General features: G+C 36.8%; 1 protein-coding gene across 7 annotated transcripts in view; it reads right to left on the bottom strand.

Annotated features, from left to right (window-relative positions):
• The window catches only part of osbpl1a (oxysterol binding protein-like 1A), a 176,556-nt gene that overhangs the window by 114,417 nt on the left and 41,070 nt on the right, over positions 1–21,069 (bottom strand). For 5 of the 7 annotated variants that reach the window (XM_062038758.1, XM_062038756.1, XM_062038757.1 and 2 more), the window contains exons 8-11: positions 18,647–18,714; positions 16,974–17,018; positions 410–483; positions 146–212 (exon numbers count right to left, since the gene is read on the bottom strand). In XM_062038758.1, the coding sequence (XP_061894742.1) occupies positions 146–212; positions 410–483; positions 16,974–17,018; positions 18,647–18,714 (254 nt within the window). The remainder of the gene's footprint in view (positions 1–145; positions 213–409; positions 484–16,973; positions 17,019–18,646; positions 18,715–21,069) is intronic. The other 2 variants (XM_062038762.1, XM_062038760.1) reach the window with 1 other exon arrangement.

The raw sequence follows: 21,069 nt of genomic DNA on the forward strand, positions 1-21,069 counted from the left end.
GAAAACCCAAGAGCCGAAGTGGTGAATGTGAAACGTTTTGGTGGTGGTTTGTGCGAGTGAGAAGCAGGCAAACAAACAAACGCAGAAAGGCGACGTGGGTAACTCGCCATCTAATAACTGGGCCGTCAGTGTAATTGCATCTTACCAGACAGTGAGCGTGAGTGAGGGACTTGCAGCCTTGTCGCCTGACATTGGCAGCCGCATCAGACCTTCAGCAGGAGACACACACACACACACACACACACACACACACACACACACACACACACGCACACACACACACACACACTCGACTCAGTTGGCTTTTTGACAACAACGCAGACATCTATTCTCCTCGATTTCCAGCCTCTCGTGGCCTCTTTTTAATCAAAGTTGAACACTTGTTACGAGAGTGAGAGACGTCACCTACTGTTTAGAGTACCAAGACAAAACCCCGTCCTGCAGGACGACCCAGTAGGAGCGCCAGCCAAAAAATCTGGAGCTCTGTTGGATACATAAGGGAGGAATCAGCAAAACACGTTGTCACCACTTATGGAGGCGAGAGCTGCAACTTTGGGGAAGAAAAAAAAACAAAAAACGGTGTAAAAATTGGAAAGCCTCACCAATTTGACAAGCCCGGTTGCTTGTATTTGCTAAAATGCATTATAAACGCGGGAAGGAAAACACATTTGCATATAGAAAGGCCTCAAACGTGAGTCAGGAGAGAGCTATTCTTGCCTTCCCTCTCCAAATGAACACAGCGTCGGGGTGAAAGTCACGTCTAAATCAACATAAAGTGGGACTCTCTGACTGCTAAAAAAGCTCCAAGATGGGAAATTCAAGCCCTTGGAAATTACTATCGTGTGACAAACTGGTCAAATGACTCCCAAATGTTATGTCAGAAGCAAAGATGTACCGACAGTTGACTCAATCATTGCAACGTTATCAATGTAATTATCATTAAAACTATAAACATAATTGGGTAACACTTTAGTATGGGGAACACATTGACCATTAATCAGTTGCTTATTAACATGCAAATTAGTAACATATTGGCTCTTAATTAGTCATTAAGTACTATTAATGCCTTATTATGCATGGCCTGATTATACAACCAGTAAGCCATTAACTAAGAGTCTTAGTTAGTCTTAAAGGCCTACTGAAATGAATTTTTTTTATTTAAACGGGGATAGCAGATCCACTCTATGTGTCATACTTGATCATTTTGCGATATTGCCATATTTTTGCTGAAAGGATTTAGTACAGAACAACGTCGATAAAGTTCGCAACTTTTGGTCTCTGATAAAAAAACAACCTTGCCCCTGCCGGAAGTAGCGTGACGTTGTCAGTTGTTCACTCCCTCATATTTTCCTATTGTTTTCAACGCAGCTAGAGCTATTCGGACCGAGAAAGCGAAGATTACCCCATTAATTTGAGCGAGGATGAAAGATTCGTGGATGAGGAAGGTTAGAGTGACGGACTAGAATGCAGTGAAATACATATTTTTTTTCGCTCTGACCGTAACTTAGGTACAAGCTGGCTCATTGGATTCCACACTCTCTCCTTTTTCTATTGTGGATCACGGATTTGTATTTTAAAACCACCTCGGATACTATATCCTCTTGAAAATGAGAGTCGAGAACGCGAAATGGACATTCACAGTGCCTTTTATCTCCACGACAATACATCGACGAAGCTCTTTAGCATGAGCTAACGTGATAGCATCTGTCTCAAATGCAGATAGAAACAAAATAAATAAATCCCTGACTGGAAGGATAGACAGAAGATCAACAATACTATTAAACCATGGACATGTAACTACACGGTTAATAATTCTCAGCCTGGCAAAGCTTAACAATGCTGTTGCTAACGACGCTAAGGCTAACTTAGCAACCGGACCTCACAGAGCTATGATAAAAACATTAGCGCTCCACCTACGCCAGCCAGCCCTCATCTGCTCATCAACACCCGAGCTCACCTGCGTTCCAGCGATCGACGGCGCGACGAAGGACTTCACCCGATCATCCGTGCGGTGGGTCTGCTAGCATCGGCTAGGAGTCTGCTATCCAAGTAAGTAGTCCTTGTTGTGTTGCTACAGCCAGCCGCTAATACACCGATCCCACCTACAACGTTCTTCTTTGCAATCTTCATTGTTCATTAAACAAATTGCAAAAGATTCACCAACACAGATGTCCAGAATACTGTGGAATTATGAAATGAAAACAGAGCTTTTTTGTATTGTATTCAATAGGGAAGGCATACCTCTGTTCCCCTGGCTACGTCACACGCATACGTCATCCTCCAAAGGCTTTTTCAACCGGAAGTTTTGCGGGAAATTTAAAATTGCACTTTATAAGTTAACCCGGCCGTATTGGCATGTGTTGCAATGTTAAGATTTCATCATTGATATATAAACTATCAGACTGCGTGGTCGGTAGTAGTGGCTTTCAGTAGGCCTTTAACCCTAACCCTAACCTGCTAATAAGCAACTAATTAATGGTGAATATGTTCCCCATACTAAAGTGTTACCTATAATTGTTTTGATATATTAAAAAAGTGACTAATATTTAAAGCTGCTTTATAAGCAGAATAGAGCGACTTCCATAGGCTCCATTGTAAGCGGACGTTTGATCGCATTTATTTAATATTTAGAATGCATTAAAAAAATAAAACATACATGTTCTTGTCTTATACAAGATTGTGAACAATAGGCACTTTTTTTTTTTTTTTCAAGTGCAGTTTCCCTTTAATAAACTCAAGTTAAATCCTAATTGTAAATCAGTCCTGACAACACTAAACGTGAGCAAAAATTATTATTATTTTTTTTAATTCATTTTACTTAATCATCACCTTATAGCAGGGGTGTCAAACACGGTTTCATTGAGGGCCACATCTCAGTTATGGTTGCACTCAGAGGGCCGCTTTTAACAATGAGTAATATACAAATATACATGTATATACAGTATATAATACATTAACAATATATTTTTTTTACATAAACTGCAAAAAAAAATATTACAAAATTATTTTAAAAACTGGCAGCTCAGTCACCAGAATTTTACAGTAAAAGCAGTTTCTTTTTTCTACAGCATATAAAAAAAAAAGGAATAAATGGAATGGAATGGAGAAACAATACCACTGTTTTTAGCGGCAAAATTCAAGCAACAGAGCTGCCAGTTTGTTTGTTTTTTAATGTAAAACCTTGTTTTAATGTTTTTTGTTTGTTTTTTCTAATGTTTTAGTGTAATACTGTAAATGGAAAAAAACAGTACCAAAGTTGATTTTACGGTAAAAAAAAAAACTCAGTCGGCGGAATTTAACCGTAAAATCTATTGTCAATTTTACAGTCTACAATTTGATTGTTTGAAGTCAAGCCGATATTTAAGTACAGTATTTATCTTTATTATAAAAAAAATTTTTTGGAATACATGATAATATAACATTTGGATAATATTGAATTTTAAAATATATGCAATTGCATGCAGGACATGATTTTTTAATGTCAAAGGGGAAAGAAGAAATGTATTTAGTAAGAAAAGATTAAGCATTATATTAACACATACAATTTTCAGGATTTCGCGGGCCACATAAAATAATGTGGCGGGCCAGATTTGGCCCCCCGACCTTGACTTTGGCACGAGTCTCCAAACTGTTACAAACTTTTACAAAATGAAAATCGCAGAGAGCGACTCCTTTTTGTAACATTTATTTTCCTATCGCAGTGGTTCTCAAAGTTTTTTCACCAAGTATCACCTCGGAAAACACTTGGCTCTCAAGTACCACCATGATGACCAACATTAAAACACAGTAGCGTAGTAGGCCTAAGTAGCGATAAAAACAAGGCACATGTTTTATTTAGATAGATAGATAGATAGATAGTACTTTATTGATTCGTTCAGGAGAGTTCCCTCAGGAAAATTTAAATTCCAGCAGCGTTGTACAAAATTGTAAAAAGTAAATAATGGGGGTATAAATGGAAACAAAATAGAAAAATATTACAATAGAATAAAAATAAAAAGCAACGATGAGAATAAAAATAACACTAAAATAAGAATATAATAAGAGAAACTAGGCAGTAGTGACCATGTTATGAAAAAGTATTTCAAAATTGTAAAAAGTAAAAAGTAAATAATGGGGGTATAAATTGAGACAAAATAGAAAAATATTACAATAGAATAAAAATAAAAAGCAACGATGAGAATAAAAATATAACACTAAAATAAGAATATAACAAGAGAAACTAGGCAGTAGTGACCATGTTATGAAAACGTATTTCACTGTTATTGTTTTGCATCCACAAGTATATTTAATATTTTTTGGGCACTGTAACATTACACAGTTTGAACAGTAACACTGTGTTTGAATATTTAATGAAGTGATTCTGTGGCATACCGTACCACAGTTTGAGGATCACTATCCTAGTGTATTTCAACCCAAACAAAGGGAATACGATTGTTTTGCCAGCACATTAACACAATGTTGGTGTCCATAACTCACATTTTGTATTACAAACGACAACAAAAACATTGTTTTCATCCACATTTTGTATTTCAGTATTTAATTATTTGTACCTCAGTTTTTATTATCACTATTAGAGCTACTTTATTGATAAGACTGGCAACATTCAAACTGTACTTAAATTAGGAAGCGGATCTCAAGTCATTGTCTTTGTGCTATTTTGGAATAGAAGCCTATTGTTTCATTATTGTTTTTGTATTGTCTGAAATGAACACTTATAGAAATACTGAGAGTAAGCAAATCATTTCTAGAAATAGAAGATAAACATCCATAAAAGTATAGTAAAGTTTACAGTTGAGTAAAAAAAAAAAAAAGCATGTTACATTTTATTTATTTATTAAGGAACTAGTGTTGTACGGTATACTGGTATTAGTATAGTTACGCCATTTTTATACGATGATCATTGTTTCTGTACTTCTGCTGTTTGATGTTGCAGTTTGACATTACTGTCTATAATTTTTCTGTATGAAAATGTTAATAATAAAGAGAATATGTTACGTTTAAAAGAAATGCCTTTTATTTTGTCAACTAGCATCTAGCATAAGAAAGGAAAGATAGATATTTATTAAGATGACAAAGAAATTTAAAAAATGTAGATATAAAACATAATAACGAAAAACAAAGAGAAATTGAAAAAAAAAAAATGAATATAAAAAATAAAAGAAATGCCTTTTATTTTGTCAACTAGCATAAGAAATGAAAGATAGATATTTATTAAGATGACAAAGAAATAAAAGAAATGTAGATATAAAACATAATAACAAAAAACAAAGAGAAATTGAAAAAAAAAGGAATATAAAAAATAAAACAAATGCCTTTCATTTTGTCAACTAGCATAAGAAATGAAAGATAGATATGTATTAAGATGACAAAGAAATAAAAGAAATGTAGATATAAAACATAATAACGAAAAACAAAGAGAAATTGACAAAATAAATGAATATAAAAAATGTGTGGAAAACAGTATACTGAGTTTTTCACATTTTTTTCTTATTTTTGTTGTAACAATGCACAACAGAGCTTGATAATCGTGCCAGAGCCTGATTTAAAGCGTCAGGATCGCATCAAAGCGTAATAAAGTTCAATAAAGCATAATAAAAGTAATCAAAACGTGATTTAAAGCAGTGGTCCCCAACCTTTTTGTAGCTGCGGACCGGTCAACGCTTGAAAATTTGTCCCACGGACCGGTGGGGGGAGGGGGGGGGGACTTAAAAAAAAAATATATATATATTTTTTTACATAAATAAATACAATCATGTGTGCTTACGGACTGTATCCCTGCAGACTGTATTGATCTATATTGATATATAATGTATATATTGTGTTTTTTATGTTGATTTCATAAAAAAAAAAAAAAAAAATACATTTCTTGTGCAGCCCGCGGCCCGGTGGTTGGGGACCACTGATTTAAAGCGTATTAAAGCGGGATCAAAGTGGCATCAAATCGTGAGGAACGGTAAAAAAGCGGCAACTAATTCGTATCAGAGCGTATCAGAGAGTATTAATGCATAACATTACTTCGGAGATCGGGATATTCGTGGAAAATTTGACAAAAATGACGGCGCTTTGCTCACCGCTTTAAAGCGCGGCAAACGCCGTTGGTGTGAACCATGCATAAAAAGACAAGTTGTCTTGTATGTTCACTATTTTATTTAAGGACACACTTGCAATGATAAACATATGTTTAATGTACCCTAAGATTTTTTGTTAAAATGAAACCAATAATGCAATTTTTTGTGGTCCCCTTTATTTAGAAAAGTATCGAAAAGTATCAGAATACATTTTGGTACCGGTACCAAAATATTGGTATCGGGACAGCACTATTAGGGACTATTTTATTCATGTATATTACCCGAGTTACTTACCGGTAATTAATTTCTTGTAGATTTAAATAGCACTAATTAACAGGTAACACAAAAAAATCATCTGAAAGTTAATATAATTTTAACTGTGACCATTTCAAATGTTTTACATGACAATACTGCGCCATATGCTAGCAACAGTCGTGTGGCGTCGGAAATGTGTGCTTCGAACACATCACTGTGCATCATGGCGAGTACGTCAGTGTAAGCTGTCGATGTCCTAATCGTGCGGCCCCGTGTGACCACATCACACTTCAGTGAGTCGTCACCGCTTCACAGCGTTTACCGAATCGTTGCGCCTAATCAATGTGGTGCAATCTGCCTAACAAGAATTGAGAGAGAGACACACGGCGGCGCAGACTGTCATTACGAAATCGGGGCACCCTCCCGTGTGAAAGCATTTGCCACCTCGCACGCCAAACGGGACATAGGAGAGTTCAGGAGTGAGTCGTCACAAAAAGCTACAAATAAAGCGACGGCGAATCATTATGCAGACTCAGAGACACAATGCACAATACATATTTTTTCCCCCAAAAAATACTGATGATGTGCCCCCGTTTCCAGCATATTTACTTCTTTTCTGCCTTGTAAGTTAAAACACAATGCAGAGGAGGACAATAGTCTTAAACTTATTTCACCAAGTACCACATCAGATAACACTTGTCTCTCCGAGTATCACCACAATGACCAATATTAAAATACAGTAGCGTAGTAAACTCAAGTATTCATTAAAAACAAGGCATGTTCAATATTTTTGGCCACCGTTACATTACAGTTTCAACAGTAACACTGCTTAAATGTAGGAAAATAAAACTCTGTCCTTAAATAATGAATTACATTACATCACAATATTCAATTACCATATTTTCCGGACCATAGGGCGCACCGGATTATAAGGCGCACTGCCGATGAATCGTCTATTTTCGATCTTTTTTCATATATAAGGCGCACCGGATTATAGGGCGCATTAAAGGAGTCGTATTATTATGATTTTTTTTCTACACTTCCTTGGGCGCATAAAAGGAGTCGTATTATTATGATTTTTTTTCTACACTTCCTTGTGGTCTACATCAGTGGTCCCCAACCAACCGCGCAAGAAAAAAATAAAAAATAAAAAATAAAAAAAAATAAAATATTTTAAAATTAAATCAACATAAAAAACACAATATATACATTATATATCAATATAGATCAATACAGTCTGCAGGGATACAGTCTGTAAGCACACATGATTGTATTTCTTTATGAAGGGAAAAAAAAAAAAAAAAAAAGGAATGACACCCCCCCCCCCCCCCCCCGGTCCGTGGGACAAATTTTCAAGCGTTGACCGGTCCCCAGCTACAAAAAGGTTGGGGACCACTAGTCTACATAACATGTAATGGTGGTTCTTAGCTCAAAATGTTGCATGGATGATGTTTTACAGATCATCTTCAAGCCGCTTCGTGACAGTCGCTTCAGGGTGCGCCGTTTTGTGGGCGGTCTTATTTACGTGCCTCCACTTCGACAGCGTCGTCTTTGTTGTAGCGGTGTAGCGTGCAAGGACGGGAGTGGAAGAAGTGTCAAAAGATGGAGCTAACTGTTTTAATGACATTCAGACTTCACTTCAATCAATAACGGAGCAGCATCTCCTCACGCGGAAACAACACAGGAAATGTGTCCCGTGAAAAAACGTCCGATCGGAACTCTCTAATAACTAAAGTTCCTCGGGTGAACAATTTAAACTCACTACACCGGTATGTTTTAGCACTTTCATGGCGAGTTTACTGACAGATATAAGTAAGAACTTTACACTACTTTATATTAGAAATGGCGACAGCGGGGGATGAATGTCCCATAACAAGAAGAAAAGAAGAAGCTACGGACTACAAAGGCGGACGCGCGCAATTTTTCAGGATTTATGCAGATCCCAAAAACAGATCAGCAGGTACCAGAAGGTAAGAACATTTTCTTTTGCATAATATTGCAACACTAAACGCCAGGTAATACGTCTTACCTTATAGACACTAGGCCACCTACTCAGTGGCCTAGTGGTTGGAGTGTCCGCCCTGAGATCGGTAGGCTGTGAGTTCAAACCCCGGCCGAGTCATACCAAAGACTATAAAAAATGGGACCAATTACCTCCCTGCTTGGCACTCAGCATCAAAGGTTGGAATTGGGGGTTAAATCACCAAAAATGATTCCCGGGCGCGGCCAACGCTGCTGCTCACTGCTCCCCTCACCTCCCAGGGGGTGATCAAGGGTGATGGGTCAAATGCAGAGAATAATTTCGCCACACCTAGTGTGTGTGTGACAATCATTGGTACTTTAACTTTTTAACTTTAATAATACTCCTATGTTGAAGCACATGAAGCGGTGCAACTTCATAGCTTACCAAAGTCGTACTAAAACATTTTGATAGATTTTTGAGCGCCGTGTGTAATGTTCTATATTTTCAAAAGGAACATATAAAATTTAAAAAGTTAAAGTTAAAGTACCAATGATTGTCACACACACACTAGGTGTGGCAAAATTATTCTCTGCATTTGACCCATCACCCTTGATCACCCCCTGGGAGGTGAGGGGAGCAGTGAGCAGCAGCGGAGACCGCGCCCGGGAATCATTTTTGGTGATTTAACCCCCAATTCCAACCCTTGATGCCGAGTGTCAAGCAGGGAGGTAATGGCTCCCATTTTTATAGTCTTTGGTATGACTCGGCCGTGGTTTGAACTCAAAACCTACCGATCTCAGGGCGGACACTCTAATCACTAGGCCACTGATGTTGGTGTTGTTTACTTGAGTCATATTGCCATCATAGTGCAGTCTACACGTATCTCTTATGTTTGACTGCCATCTACTGGTCACACTTATCATTACACCGTGTACCATATAAAATTGCTTCGAGGTCGGTAAGCACAACCAGAATTATTCCGTACATTGGGCACACCGGGTTATAAGGCGGCTGTCGAGTTTTGAGGGAAAAAAAACAGATTTTAAGAGCGCCTTATAGTCCGTAAAATACGGTAAATTATCTTTTTGGCGTACCACTAGATCAGGGGTCACCAACGCGGTGCCCGCGGGCACCAGGTAGCCCGTAAGGACCAGATGAGTAGCCCGCCGGCCTGTTCTAAAAATAGCTCAAATAGCAGCCCTTACCAGTGAGCTGCCTCTATTTTTTTAAATTTTATTTATTTACTAGCAAGCTGGTCTCGCTTTGCTCGACATTTTTAATTCTAAGAGAGACAAAACTCAAATAGAATTTGAAAATCCAAGAAAATATTTTAAAGACTTGGTCTTCACTTGTTTAAATTAATTCATTATGTTTTTTACTTTGCTTCTTATAACTTTCAGAAAGACAATTTTAGAGAAAAAATACAACCTTAAAAATGATTTTAGGATTTTTAAACACATATACCTTTTTACCTTTTAAATTCCTTCCTCTTCTTTCCTGACAATTTAAATCAATGTTCAAGTAAATGTATTTTTTTATTGTAAAGAATAATAAATACATTTTAATTTAATTCTTAATTTTAGCTTCGTTTTTTTCGACGAAGAATATTTGTGAAATATTTCTTCAAACTTATTATGATTAAAATTCAAAAAAATTATTCTGGCAAATCTAGAAAATCTGTAGAATCAAATTAAAATCTTATTTCAAAGTCTTTTGAATTTTTTTTTTACAATTTTTGTCCTGGAAAATCTAGAAGAAATAATGATTTGTCTTTGTTAGAAATATAGCTTGGTCCAATTTGTTATATATTCTAACAAAGTGTAGATTGGATTTTAACCTATTTAAAACATGTCATCAAAATTCTAAAATTAATCTTAATCAGGAAAAATTACTAATGATGTTCCATAAATTATTTTTTTAAGTTTTTCTCTTCTTTTTTTCGGTTGAATTTTAAAGAGTCGAAATTGAAGATAAACTATGTTTCAAAATTTAATTGTCATTTTTTTCGTCTTTTCTCCTCTTTTAAACCATTCAATTAAGTGTAAATATCATTAATTATTAATAATAACATAGAGTTAAAGGTACATTGAGCAAATTGGCTATTTCTGGCAATTTATTTAAGTGTGTATCAAACTGGTAGCTCTTCGCATTAATCAGTACCCAAGAAGTAGCTCTTGGTTTCAAAAAGGTTGGTGACCCCTGCACTAGATGGAACTCGCGTACCAAAGTCTGAGAATCGCTGCCATACAACATCAAAGATCCAGCACATTTTTAAAAACCTGACCCTTTAAAGAAATTTTGGGAATTATTAGAAGCAATCTGCTCTGCCGCCATCACAAAGCTTTTATCATTACACGTAAAGGCGATGTTTCTAGCCCCATTAATTAAGAAGCTTACCACTGCTAAATAGAGTAGCTCAACATTGATAACAGGCTTTCTTACTGAGAAATTCAGATTATGGTTCTCAGAAAGGATTTATGAAGGCTTGTGTTTTGTTTTGTTCAGTATTATTACTATAATTATTTGGCTCCACATTGTCTTGTTCTGCTTTAAAGAAACTTCCAATGGTCCATCTGTTGTTCTTTCTGGGGGAGGGTACATTCTTGATACGAATAAATAAGACAGAAAATAATCAAGTCATAAATACAGCATGTTTGCTAACACGACACTAAACACAAGTCAATAGAACAAACAATTAAATTAAATTAATCCTCCTTTTCCGTGTCTTTTTTTTAAACTAATTCCATTATGGGCGTCAGCGAAGACAAATCTATAAATCGTCCTATAAGCCGCAGGGTTCAAAGCGTAGGAAAAAAGTTGGTGGGTTGGTAGAAGTTTATTTCGAACATGTATACAGTTTTAATAAAGGCTTAGTGGCCACATGCGTGGACAGCACCTTTTAGCTCTTATTTCCAAACTTGTGTACACTATAGGGCTGCCACTAACGATTAATTTGATAATCGATTAATCTGTCGATTGTTACTTCGATTAATCGATTAATAATCGGATAAAAGAGACAAACTACATTTCAATCCTTTCCAGTAATTTATTGAAAAAAAAACAGCATACTGACACCATACTTATTTTGATTATTGTTTCTCAGCTGTTTGTACATGTTGCAGTTTATAAATAAAGGTTTCTAAAAAAAAAATAAAATAAAAAAAATATATTTACAAAAATAATTTTAAAAAATTGCCTCTGCGTATGCGCATAGCATAGATCCAACGAATTGATGACTAAATTAATCGCCAACTATTTTTATAATCGATTAGTTGTTGCAGCCCTAGTACACTACTGAATTGGGGTCTTATGGACGCATATGTGGACACTTATACTGCCATCTGGTGGTGTCAGAAGAGTATAACATACAATGGAATTTGGAAAAAAAAAAGTGTAAAAATAAGAATTAGCATGTCACTAAAAAAGAAGTACACGTTTGTGTATTTATGGACTAAGTACATCATATCAAAAGATGATTCTTAGTTTTTATTCTAATTAGGATCCAATAAGCCCAAATAGTAAAGAGAAATAAAAAAAAAGCATGTAAAAAAACAGCTTGGGCCTTAAAGAGGTTAATATGAAACATCACATGTTTTTTTTCTCATTACAACAAGCCCGAAATGGAGTAGGAAGAAGCAAAGTTTATTTAATCCCACCCCTTTCTTAATTCATATCAATTATTTGATTTCGATCATCATGAACATTATTGAAGAGATTACAACTGCAATTGATCAAAATAAATACGCAATAGGAGTGTTCATTGATTTAAAGAAGGCATTCGACACTATAGATCATCAAATTCTCATTTCTAAATAATATACTTATGGCGTTAGAGAAGTTGCACTGGACTGGTTAACCAGTTATTTACAACAACGACAGCAATATGTTGAGATCTATGATTATAGGTCAGAATGTAGGAATATTGAATGTGGAATTCCACAAGGTTCGATTTTAGGACCCAAACTTTTTATTTTATACATAAATGATTTTTGTGAAGTTTCGAAAATTTTACAGTACGTATTATTCGCAGACGATACAAATTTATACTGTTCAGGAGATGACTTGAAAATCTTAGCCGATAATATTGAAGAGGAAATGGTTAAACTAAAATTGTGGTTTGATGTAAATAAATTATCTTTAAACTTGGAAAAGACTAAATTTATGGTATTCGGTATTAAAGAAAGATAGAAGTTAGTTTATCCATAAACAATGTGAAAATTGAGAAGGTGTCTGAAATCAGATTTCTTGGGGTCATCTTATATGAAAAGTTGACATGGAAAGCTCATATATTGCATGTGAAAAATAAGCTATCTAAAAGCTTATTTATTTTGAACAAGGTTAAATACAGTTTCCCGTATAACACAATGAGAATGTTATATTGCTCAATTATTCTACCTTATTTCAATTATTGTGCAGAAATATGGGGAAATACATATCACAGCAACATAATGCCTTTATTTCTTTCACAGAAAAGAGCAATTTGTATCATTTTTACAGTAGGATACAGAGACCACACAAATCCACTCTTCATTGGGTCAGGATTATTAAAACTAAAAGACATGGTAGAATTGCATACTCTATAAGTGATGTTCAAAGCTAGAAATAAAGTTCTTCCGAAGGACTTACAAAAGTTATTTGTGTTCACGTCTGAAGATGAGAACCCCAGAAGGCCGTAGGATTTTAAACATTCAAGAGTGCGAACAAATTTGGAGCAAATGTGCTTGTCTGTTGCTGCTGTGAAAGCATGGAATTCTCTAGACAAAGACTTCAAAAGTTGCAAGAATATCTTTGAATTTAAAAAGAGTTACAAAAAGAGACAACTGGAATTATATCAAACTGATTTTTGATTTTGATTGGACGTGTCATTTTGAAAATGCTTAAACGAAAATTTTAAGTATTTTAGAGTTCGGGTGTTGGTGGAGGGAACAGTGGTGAAGTCATCTAAAATAATTTCTGTTAAAAAGGGGGCAGATAAATATAAGAATAGTATTCTTCCATCTGCTCCTTTCTGATCATGGAAATGTATAAGAAACAAAAAAACAATGAAAGTGTCAACTGTATATGGCTTGTATATATGCATTTTCATGAAAGGAATAAAAAGAATTGATGATGATTAACAGACGCATATATTAACTTCTCGTTCTCAATTTTTAACACTATTTACATGAAAGATTTCTAAATACGACAGTTCTGGTAATAAATAGGACAGTTATGATTCACTTAACAGAGACTTAGACTATTGTCATTCAGATAAGAAGGACATTTAATTACAATAGCTCGTTGTAGTGCAGGATAAAAGAGCAGCATCAGGTATTTACAGAAAGAATGTCGCATTTACCAAAATAAGGTGCAGAATACTGCATCTACAAAATAAGGTGCAAAATGTTGCATATACACAATAAGGTGCAGAGTGTTTAATGAGATAATATTAATGTATTATTTTCAATAATTCCATACATTTGTCACAAATATTCTTCCTTGTACTTTGTAAACACTCTTAAACTGGATCATATCAGTGCATTGTTTGATTTCTTTGATCAATCCATTCCATGATTTAATTCCACATACTGATATGCTAAAGGTCTTAAGTGTTGTACGTGCATGCAAATGTTTTAAGTTAGTGGCGTACAGTCCGGAATTTATGGTATATAACGCGGTTATTATGTATTAACAGTGAGAGTCAATGATCGGCGAGTGTGCAGGTGTACCTAATGTTGTGGCCGGGTGAATCTATTAAGGCAAGGCAAGTTTATTTAGAAGGCACAAATAAATTATTATAAGAATAATCATAATTCAATTTAAAATCGAACAGTGTCGACAAAATATTGGCAGTTGTCATATGGAAAAATAAATATGTGTTTTCAGCCTGGATTTGATATTTGCCAATGTTTGCCAATTTTATTTCTTTATTTTTTCATTCAACACTTAAATCTCTAGATCGACTTCAGGTCTGTTTGTCGATTAAATTTTTTTTTTTTAATGTTTTATTATCGCCTGCAGGATTATTCCAGATTTTAGGATCCATCCATCCATTTTCTACCGCTTGTCCCTTTCGGGGTCACGGGGGGTGTTGGAGCCTATCTCAGCTGCATTCGGGCATAAAACTGAAACGCAGCCTCACCATGTTCTTTCCTGACTCCATATAATGTTAATGAAGTTTATTTTCTGTCTGAAGAAAAATATATACATATTTAAACTGTGTATGTTTTCCAAAGATACATTGTGATACCTCTGGAGAGGGTGGGGCGTGGTGTCATTTGCAATCCGGGAACGCCTCCAACTTAGAACATCTTGCAGACAGACTCAAACAATGGGTTACTAAAGGGACCGTGGAGAAAAATGTACGCAAAATGTCCACCAAAACATATCCAATACATATGATCTAGATCCGTGTTTTTCAACCTTTTCTGAGCCAAGGCACATTTTTTTCATTGACAAAATTCTGAGGCACACCACCAGCAGAATACATTAAAAAATGAAACTCAGCAGCCGATATTGACGATAAAAAGTCGTTCTCGCAATTGTTGGATATGAATTCAAACCATAACCAACCATGCATCACTATAGCTCTTGTCTCAAAGTACTGTCACATCACGCCGTAACTTATTTTGAATTTTTTGGTGTTTTCCTGTGTGTAGTCTTTTAGTTCTTGTCTTGCGCTCCTATTTTGGTGGCTTTTCCCGTTTTGTTGGTATTTTCCTGTAGCAGTTTCATGTCTTCCTTGAACGCTATTCCCCGCATCTACTTTGCAATCCAGATTATTTAAGTTGTGCGGATGCTATCCTTCTTTGTGGTGACATTGTTATGTACGGACGTACTTTGTGGACGCCGTCTGCTCCAGGCGCTGTAAGTCTTTGCTGTCGTCCAGCATTCTGTTTTTGTTTACTTTGCAGCCAGTTTAGTTTTAGCTTTCTTTTCTAGGCTTCAATGCCTTTTCTTAGCGGCACTCGCCTTTTGTTTATTTTTGGTTTAAGCGGTAGATACCTTTTTACCTGGACGCTGCCTCCCGCTGTCATCTGCACATCGTGATCATGACAAACCATGTTCCCGACACCTACAAAGCAATTAGCCACCTGCTGCCACCTACTGATATGGAAGAGTATTACACGGTTACTTTGCCGAGCTCTAGACAGCACACACACTCAAAAAGGGCACATTTGCGAATTATAATTACTGGTTTGCAACAAATATTTTTAACCCAATTAGGTGAAATGACATAATCTTTCGCGGCACACTAGTGGTTGAAAATCACTGATCTAGATCAGTGGTTCTCAAATGGGGGTACGCGTACCCCCGGGGGTACTTGAAGGTATGCCAAGGGGTACGTGAGATTTTTTTTAAATGTCTGTCAAAAAGAACTATGAAAATAAATGCAACAATGCAATATTCAGTGTTGACAGCTAGATTTTTTGTGGACATGTTCCATAAATATTGATTATTAGAATTAAGTTAATGGATCCAGATGGATCTCTATTACAATCCCCAAAGAGGGCACTTTAAGTTGATGATTACTTCTATGTGTAGAAATCCTTATTTATAATTGAATCACTTGTTTATTTTTCAACAAGTTTTTAGTTTATTTGTATCTTTTTTTTCCAAATAGTTCAAGAAAAACCACAACAAATGAGCAATATTTTGCACTGTTATACAATTTAATAAATCAGAAACTGATGACATAGTGCTGTATTTTACTTATTTATCTCTTTTTTTCAACCAAAAATGCTTTGCTCTGATTAGGGGGTACTTGAATTAAAAAAAACTTTCACAGGGGGTACATCACTGAAAAAAGGCTGAGAACCACTGATCTAGATCACAAGGAAGTGTTTTACAGTGCATCGGGAAAGTATTCACAGCGCTTCCCTTTTTCCACATTTTATGTTACAGCCTTATTCTAAAATAAAATACATACATTCATTTATTTTATTTTTATTTTTAGAATTTTTTTTGCAATTAAAAAAATAGAATAAAAAAAAAAAATCACATTTAGTGTACATAAGTATTCACAGCCTTTGCTCAATACCTTGTTCATGCACTTTTGGCAGCCATTATAGCCTCAAGTCTTTTTTTAATCCGATGCCACAAGCTTGGCAGTTTCAATTCCCATCTCTACTTATATACATGTGATTTCTTACTTTATTTTGTAATAAATATACAAATAATTCCAAAACAAAACGTTCACATTGTCATTATGGGGTATCGTGTGTAAAGTTGTGAGGACAAAAATGTATTTAGTTCATATTGGAATAATGCTGTATCACAACAAAATGTGGACAAAAATGAAGCGATGTAAATACTTTCCGGATACACTGCGATTGTAAATGTATCATCATAGCTCCCTTTTAAGTAATATAAAAATACAATTTTTTTTTTAAATTAAGTGAGTGAAAAGTTAATGAAAGTTGGTGTGAATAGAGATTACTTTTTTTGTTAATATTATGCAACTTCCTGTCCCCTCACGCTCCTTCCTCAACATACCTTCTTTTGGAATTTGTCACGCCACAAAAAAGCCAAACTCCTTTGAAGATTGCACAGAAGTGCCTCATGACACAATGCTGCAGTTCAACATACTTTCCTGATATTTTTTGGTCAGGTTTCTAATTCCACGACTTTGACTTCAAAGCATCCCCTGAAATAAAGTCAGCCAAAAATACTAATTTAACTTAATTAAAATCAAACTGCTACTTTACCTTCCAGAGAGGTCCCTCGAACTTCTTGGCGCGGTGTCTCATTCCCTGCAAACACGAGGAAACATTGAAATTAAGGAACTAAATCACAGCAAAGCATTGAGCGAGAGCATAGCACCAAACTCTGGGCCCCCGTACACCTAAAGGGCCCCCCATCCCACCCAAAACTCAATGTCGCAACCCCATACACACACACTTGATATGTTTATATGCACTATAAAACTGAATATTGCATGGATTTGAAACCATCTTTTTAAAAGACATGTAAAAACCTCAAATAGGTTTTTGACTTTTTAAAGATTGGATTCACATATCTAGAAAACTATCTAGATAAATTCCCGAAAATGTTTTTGTTTCTTTTGTAAATTGCAATGAAACAAATCCAATTTAAAGTGGCCAGAATATTGTGTTTTAAAACATTTACGCACCTTTGTGCAAATTGTAATAGTGCTGTGTAAAAAGCACATACAGGCCTGTGTGTGACGTTTGTCCACATTGCCTGACTGTGAAAGTATCTATTCTCCCTTTTTGTTGCTCATTTAACAAATCACCATTATTCCCAGTGTGGGCACTTTCCACTGAGTTGCGTCGTACGCTCTCTCCCCCCTCCAAACTGAGCCTACTCCCTCCCGCCTTGTGTTCAGTGTATAAAGAATAACGCATCTCACTTCCTATCGCACACTCCTTACATACTTTTCTATGAATGTCCCTCCAGCCACTCTACTATTCACTCAGAAGTTGGAGAAATAATTATAAAACCAACATACATCCCTTAACAATTTTACAAAAACGGGCACTTGGAATTATCCATAATATGGGGTTCAAGGAGCACACAAATAGCTTATATTTAATGTCAAAACTGTTAAAATTTCCTGATTTAGTAGAATATTTGACAGGGCTTTTCATGTTTAAAGCAAGAACTTATCAATTGCCTGCGAATACTCAAAGTTTATTCATAGGAAGTGATGTGGGGTATAACCTCAAAGGAACGGCAAAATATAAACACGCTTTAGCACGTAGCACAAGGAAAATGAAAATATGGAACAGCTTAACAGTGACTGTTCAAACATTGAGCATTTTAAGAAATAGTGCGAATCTAATATTTTGGTTTGGTATAGTGAGGTCTAGGCTTATTTTGAATATGAGTATAAATAACTTATATGACTTACTTATGATGATATATTGAGAATTGTAAGCACATTGTTCTGGGCAAATTGAGTTGTGTCCAGATGAATGTGATAAAATGTGGTTCAGAGGAAACTGGATATTAGTTACTATAACTATATAAACTATATATAACTATATAAAAGAGGGGGGGGGGGATTCAAAAAGGGTATACATACCCTTTTAAAATATGTTTAATTGATTTTTATTTTATGTTCTTAATTCAATTTTCTTTTCCTTTTTGTGAAATAATAATATTGCCATTGAGCACGAGACTGTTTACTGGAGATATGCATGTATAATATGTACTACATGTATTGAGAGAAAATTTAACATGGCTGAAAAGCACAACTTATTGCAAAATAAATCATTGTTCGCAAAGATGAACACGGCTGTCATGTCCGTCATTGGTGGTCCAGAGAACCCGGAGGAGCAAGACCTCCACAATGATGTCTTATTTAAATGGCAGGAAAAACTAAATTCCCAATTTTTTGGGGCCTCGGTACACTCACCAGGTGAGTGTTGCCCTCCAACAGCTGCTTCATGGCGCCATCGCTGGCCAGATCCAACGCGGTCTGGCCTGAAAGATCATACCAAGCGTCAGCAGGAACTCACAACACTCGCCTGCTTGATTGGCGTGAAGGCGAATAACGACTGTGAGACTTAACATAATCGGCCTTTACGCCACCACTGAGTCACAGGGCCGATCACTGTCAGGAACTGTTTCATCAAAAAGTACAACACATTTCATAGAGCTTATCTGACTGAATTGCTATTTCTCTTCAAGCTGATTTTAGAAACAGCTTTAAAATACAAACTTTTTTTTTTTGGACAGTGAGCGTCAAAACTATCTCTTGACACCCAAGTGGCTAACTCGAACATTCGGGCAACGGGGCATTAAAACGTCTCTGGTAAGACCAAATATATCCCCCCAATTTTCCAGTCAAACAAATAATGGCTTCTGTTTGTACATATATAGAGAAAATAAGCCTCCAAAATAAAAACTAGTGTTTCATTTCTTGAAAAGCTAACAACTAGCAGGCTACTCAATTAGCATGCTAACATCTGCAACAGAAACAGAGAATTAGAATGTCCCTAATGCTGCAATTGAGGCAGCTGACAAGTCAGAAACATCCCGAATTAGGATAGGATAGGATAGGTCTTTATTGTCAGTCCAACAAAACTATGTTTTCAGCACAAACCCGTTCAAGATTAGACAAACAAACAGTTTACAGGGTTACAGAACAGGAACGCTGATGGGTCGTCACGAGGCGCTCCGTAAAAGGTGGGAAAAAGGTCAAACGCTGGGGTAGAAGATGAGTAAAAAAATACAATCTAGACTGGGCTCCTAAGGGGGCCCAGTCTGGAGTGGGAAAAAACCTCCATGCCATGCACACAAACATGTTACATTTAATCACCACAACTCGCAACAGAGGGTGGGGGAGTTGGGGCCCTGGTGGTCTACTGCTGCTATGAAGCGCTGCCAGCCGTCTATCAACCCGAAGGGGAATCAAGCGGTGGTGAAGGCGTGGGGTGGGGGAGGGTCTGTGTGTGTGTGTGTGTGTGTGTGTGTGTGTGTGTGTGTGTGTGTGTGTGTGTGTGCGTGTGTGTGTGTGTGTATGCCCATTGTCTTGGGTGTGTTGATGTAGTGTTCATGTTCATAGGCCTGGGGCCGTTCTGCATGCAAGCAAAAGTTCGACTCCAGGTGTCGTTGAGGAGGGAGGGAGGTCAAAAGCGTCCATCATTGAGGTGTCCTCGAGGATGTTTTCAGAACAGCCTGCTCCTGTTGTTGGAGCGTCAAGGCCATTCGAGGGAGTCAAATCGTAGATTAGGATTTTTGTTTTTCCGCGAGCAGACATTACAATGGCTTGTCTGTTCTAAATCGTCCATGCTGGCCCTCATATCCAATTTTTCCCTTACCAGCTTTTCCATGATGTGATCCATCTTGCGATTCAGTTCAGAAATCGCCCCAGTCTGTGATGCCACAGTCAGGCCCAAACCTTTCATTGCGATGAACAGCCTTTGGGCCCCTTGAGTGGCTGCCATCGTCTTACGACATTTGACGATACACCAGAGCAATGCCCAGCCCAATCAGCAGGTGCCCCGCGATCACGGTTCCAAATAGGTAGATGTCTTCCACGTCTTCGATGGAAAGGACTGAGAGGCACATGATTCTCCTTTTATCCCAGGAATCTCTCACGTACACCGCAGCAATGGTTCAAGAGTCCAGCTGATCATTTCCATGTCTGATGTTTAGATTTGGAGGACAGCGCAAAGAAAGAGGCTTCAAAAAAGTGTAGACAAGACAAAAAACAAAGAGAGCAAGCAGGGAGAACAAGGGGGCGGAGAAAATGTGACCGCCCTCACCAGAGGCAAGACAGGATTAACGAATAAACATGTCTGCTCTGTGTAAAAATATGAAAAAAATAAACCTTATAAAACAAAACTAGTGTAGCCAGTCAACTAGCATGATGTTTACAATAGTAACTTAGTATTATGCCTCTAATGTTGCCTTGAAGACCGCTGGCAAGTCAGAAATACACTATATTGCCAAAAGTATTTGGCCACCCATCCAAATGATGAGAATCAGGTGTCCTAATCACTTGGCCCGGCCACAGGTGTATAAAATCAAGCACTTAGGCATGGAGACTGTTTCTACAAACATTTGTGAAAGAATGGGCCGCTCTCAGTGATTTCCAGCGTGCAACTGTCATGGGATGCAAACTGTGCAACAAATCCAGTCGTGAAATTTCCTCGCTCCTAAAAATTCCAAAGTCAACTGGATGGAAGAGTTTGGGAACAACAGCAACTCAGCCAAGAAGTTGTAGGCCACGTAAACTGACCGAGAGGGGTCAGCGCATAGTGCAAAGAGGTCGCCGACTTTCCGCCCAGTCAGTTGCTACAGAGCTCCAAACTTCATGTGACCTTCCAATTA

The sequence above is a fragment of the Entelurus aequoreus genome, linkage group LG27 (genome assembly GCF_033978785.1).
Source record: "Entelurus aequoreus isolate RoL-2023_Sb linkage group LG27, RoL_Eaeq_v1.1, whole genome shotgun sequence".
Taxonomy (NCBI): domain Eukaryota; kingdom Metazoa; phylum Chordata; class Actinopteri; order Syngnathiformes; family Syngnathidae; genus Entelurus; species Entelurus aequoreus.